General features: G+C 55.1%; 1 protein-coding gene across 1 annotated transcript; it reads left to right on the forward strand.

Annotated features, from left to right (window-relative positions):
• The first annotated feature begins 929 nt into the window (after positions 1-929).
• Positions 930-3,609, forward strand: LOC119114712 (uncharacterized). Its single transcript, XM_037238728.1, has 4 exons — positions 930-978; positions 1,725-1,913; positions 2,732-2,866; positions 3,393-3,609. Exons 1-3 carry the CDS (start codon positions 961-963, stop codon positions 2,831-2,833), a joined length of 309 nt encoding a protein of 102 aa, XP_037094623.1. The 5' UTR covers positions 930-960; the 3' UTR covers positions 2,834-2,866; positions 3,393-3,609.
• The last annotated feature ends 337 nt before the right edge of the window (positions 3,610-3,946 follow it).

Here is a 3,946-nt window from a genome sequence, read left to right on the forward strand (position 1 = left end):
CGTAAACCCAGGTGCAGTAGTCTAATTGCTTAAGAAAACCTCTCGAAGTTCTATGAGCTCTTCAAACACTATGCTGTCGCTTCGCGTTGAACAAATCTCTCGGAATTGTCTTTACTGACAGCCATGTCCTGACTTTTACCTGCTGTAGGCCGGAGATCTTGCAAAATATGTCTAATTATCTATGTCAAAAGAAATATTCACTTACCTACAACTATGCAAGTCATTCTGGAAAAAAATTTCTGGGGTCGTATTACCTTCCCCACTGAGGGCGTGCTAATTGCATATAGCCAGTGCATATGGCCAGTATGGGCAGTGCATTCACCTTAAAATCAAACGTGAAGCGCAACATCTGGCCTAACAGTTATCAGTTCAACACGGACTTGCCACGGAGGTCGTATGGGCTGCAAAGTATTTAATCCTGCTTGCTTATTGTAGGGGCAATAGCCAGAGCACTTGTGGCTTATTGTGGCGACCATCTGAAAACGAGCAGAAAATCAACACACTTGTTGAACCCACACTTTAGCACGTTATGCTCGAGATCTTTGCCGCATTGGTATGCGGACATCGAAAGCCGCAAATCAATAAATGTCATCCTACAAAACCAAACGCAAGTCACAGGAACCAAATATCCACTGCTTGCCGCATTTTGGCTCCACAAAAATACCTACCAAGCCTTTTGCTGTCGAGCAAAATATACCTTTCCATGCATGGCAAAGTGAGCGTGCCAGCTTCATTTTATTCATGCAACCATCAACGTTTCGCCTGTGATTTTTGACGTCCCTGTACCCTAATGCACTAGGAGTCGCGCCTTAGGCCCGCGTGCCGTTCCCTTCTCCCGCGTGGCTCTCGGTCGCCCGCTCCCACGGACGGCCAGGTCCGGAGCCGGTGAAACGGCCGGCCGGGGCCGCTATAAAGGCGACGCCGGACCGCGCCGGAGCAGTCGCCGAGCAACGCCGCACGATGAGCCCTGCACGAGCCGTGAGTTCCGGCCGCCGGCCGCCGGCTCCGGCCCACTCGGTGCTGCTCAGTGCCCGGCCGTCGCGACGAGCTCGCCCGGGCGGCGGGCCTGTGGGACCCCGCAGACTGGCTGGCGAGGCGCCACTGGGCAGCAGCCGACTCCGCCCGCTAAAGCGGACTCCGCGCCTTGTGTCGGCCCAGCTGGTAGCCGGACTCCACGCGTTGTGTCGATCCCAGCTGGTCTCATTCGGCTAGTTCGCTGGCCGCGGCTCTGGTCGTCCCCAGGTCTTTGTACCGGCGTGAAGCCCGTAGCCTCTGTGGTGGTGTGCGGCCCCCGTGCCGGCGTGAGGCCCATAGGCTGCGTGTAGGTGCGAGGCCCGTGGCCTCCGCGCCTGTGTGAAGTCCGTGGACTCTGCCGGTGTGAGGCCCGTGGAGTCCGTCCGGTGTGAACCCTCCGTGCCTATGTGAGGATCCGTAGGATTCGTGGCGGTGTGAGGCCCGTGGCCTCTGTGCCAGTGTGACCCGTGGCCTCTGTGCCAGTGTGAGGCCCGTGGCTTCTCTGCCGGTGTGAGGCCCGTGGGCTCTGTGGAGGCGTGAGGCCCGTGGCCGCTGCGCCGGCGTGAGGCCCATGGCCTCTCTGCTAGTGTGAGGTCCGTGGCCTCTGTGCTGGTGTGAGGCCCGTGGCTTCTGTGCTGGTGTGAGGTCCGAAAGCTCGGTGGCGGCCGTGAGCATAGTTTTGTGACGCCGTTGCTCCTGTCCTCCCGCAGCTGATGGTTCCGGCCCTGGCCGTGGCCTGCCTGCTGGCGGCGGCCGACGCCTTCCCGCAAGGGTATGAGCCAGAGCCGGTCTACGGCTACCAGCCGGAGCAGCCGTACGGCCGCGACAAGTTTGTGGTGGCGGAAATCCAGCCCCGACAAGGCTACGGCAAACCCTCCTACGGACGCGTCAAAATACAGGTGCGTGCTGATGTGTGGCATGGTGGGGCATGTCACGCCACAGGTAAGGCATGCCATGCCACACATGCTGTGAAATTTCACAGATTAAGTTAAAATTGAGGTGTTACGTTAGGCATGTGCATCCGAATAAACGCCGATGCCTGAAGTCCCTGCTGTTATATGCACGTTAGTTTCATCAAAACGCTGACCACGGAAGTGCTTGATCCACGCTACGGTGTGCGGCATGTTTTCCTTTGCGCCGACTAACTGCTATTTTCACCCACATAATGCATAGGGGAGTGCAGCCGTGAGCACAGACTAGGCTACTGACAGACTCACAGACAGAAAGACTCACAGACTAGACTAGGCTCACAGACAGACAGACGAGCTCCACTGGAAGAGAGCCGCGCAAGTGAAATGCAATGCTGGAGGTGTCACCAATTGGAATTGATATAGTTCGGTAATTCTTATACGTTAATGGACCAATAATGGAACGATTTCAACACACATATCGCACACACACCGTGTTTTTTTTCTCCAATTACGGCAGGTTCTTATTCAATTCACCCAGCAAACATTCCATGGATTGCTCGAATTGCTCTGTGCTGTAAGTAGTTGGTTCGTGCCGTATCTACGTGCTGCTTGTGTGCTTGCCATTTGCACACACCCATGTCGGATGAAGAGACCTCACTTCACGCGGGTAGGGGTAGCCAATTCTGTTTTGTGCCTCGCATGAAGACGACTGTCAAAAGCTACTGATCCCGCCGTCGCACCTCCCCGGCGCGCCCTTCTGCCGCGCCAGCCGGTGTGCGGTCTCTGAAGCTCTCCCCCTGCTGCAGACGTACCGCGGGCCCAGCAAGGGTCACGGCTACGACGTGTTCGCGCCCTGGGGCTATTACGTCACGCAGCCCGAGGATGATAAGGGCTACGGTTACCACTGAGCCGCGGACGTCATGACGTCAGAGCAGGATAAGGTAAGCATCTGCCCATCGCTGTCAGCAGGTTGTCATAGTCAGCCGGATGTCGAATGATCCTAACTCGCACGTTAGCTAAGTCGTTAGTGTTAATGAACGATTCGTTTTCTTCCTTAAAGGTTGATATCAGCGTTCACGCCACTGATCCGCTTGTGTGAGTGATAGGCATTTATGACCTCCAGCTGTTCTGCATGTCTGTGTCCGTGGAAGTGCCTGGTCTTTATCCAGAGGCTTGCTCTGACATTTAGCAATGATAAATGCTGGGACTCCGTATGAGCTAAAATATGAATCTTCTGTATAAGCTAACTCGAAAGCACGAACTCGAACCTCTGTGTCACAGGTCACATGACGAGCAGAAATTGTCCACAAAAAACTTCCGAGGAGCTGAAATAGGGCCCTGGTGGAGCTGGAGGCTTTAATGGTGGGGTCAGGGCCAAGGGTAGGGTCAAGGGTCAGGGTCAAGGTCCGCGCTAGAAGTAATCGGCCGCACGGTCGTGGTGCAGCTAACGCCCTATCGATGTTCCAGATGATGTGCCCACTAGTCTTTTCATCAGCCGGGCTCTTCCGCGATCCGAAGTCACCCCCGGCCTCTAGGCCGACGTGACCTTGTGCGACCTTGGGCGACCCCTGCTGACATCAGCTGGCAGCGCAGTGCCGCACTTCCCTTGCCGGTGCGCCACATGTTCATTGTTCTTGGCTGCATTGCGCATGCGTTCGCATTGAATAAACATCGCGTGTTGGAAGCCCTGTTGCAAGACATCACGACCCTCATGACAGAGGAGTGAATAGCAAAGGCGATATGTACAGACCAGGGTCATACTGGAACTAAATTGTCTCCAAGGTATGACATGCTGGGACTTGCTTGGTAATATACAACGTCAACGTGAACAAATCGAGGTGTGCCTCCACTTCCGTGTGGGCACAGGACACCTCGGTATGAAATATACAAAGCGAATTGTGCCCTCTGTGATACACGTAAGCAGACTGTGGCTCTCGGCAAACGTGTGGGAAAACTTCAACACGGCATAAGTTGGAGGAACAACACAACAGCATGAGGACTTAATCATGATCAACTTCAAG

The sequence above is a fragment of the Pollicipes pollicipes genome, unplaced genomic scaffold, assembly GCF_011947565.3.
Source record: "Pollicipes pollicipes isolate AB1234 unplaced genomic scaffold, Ppol_2.1 Scaffold_3033;HRSCAF=3559_pilon_pilon_pilon, whole genome shotgun sequence".
Classification (NCBI taxonomy): domain Eukaryota; kingdom Metazoa; phylum Arthropoda; class Thecostraca; order Pollicipedomorpha; family Pollicipedidae; genus Pollicipes; species Pollicipes pollicipes.

Coding starts and splice junctions, on each gene's coding strand:
- LOC119114712 (XM_037238728.1), top strand. Junction 1,914..2,731: donor ACGGACGCGTCAAAATACAG/GTGCGTGCTGAT, acceptor CCCCTGCTGCAG/ACGTACCGCGGGCCCAGCAA.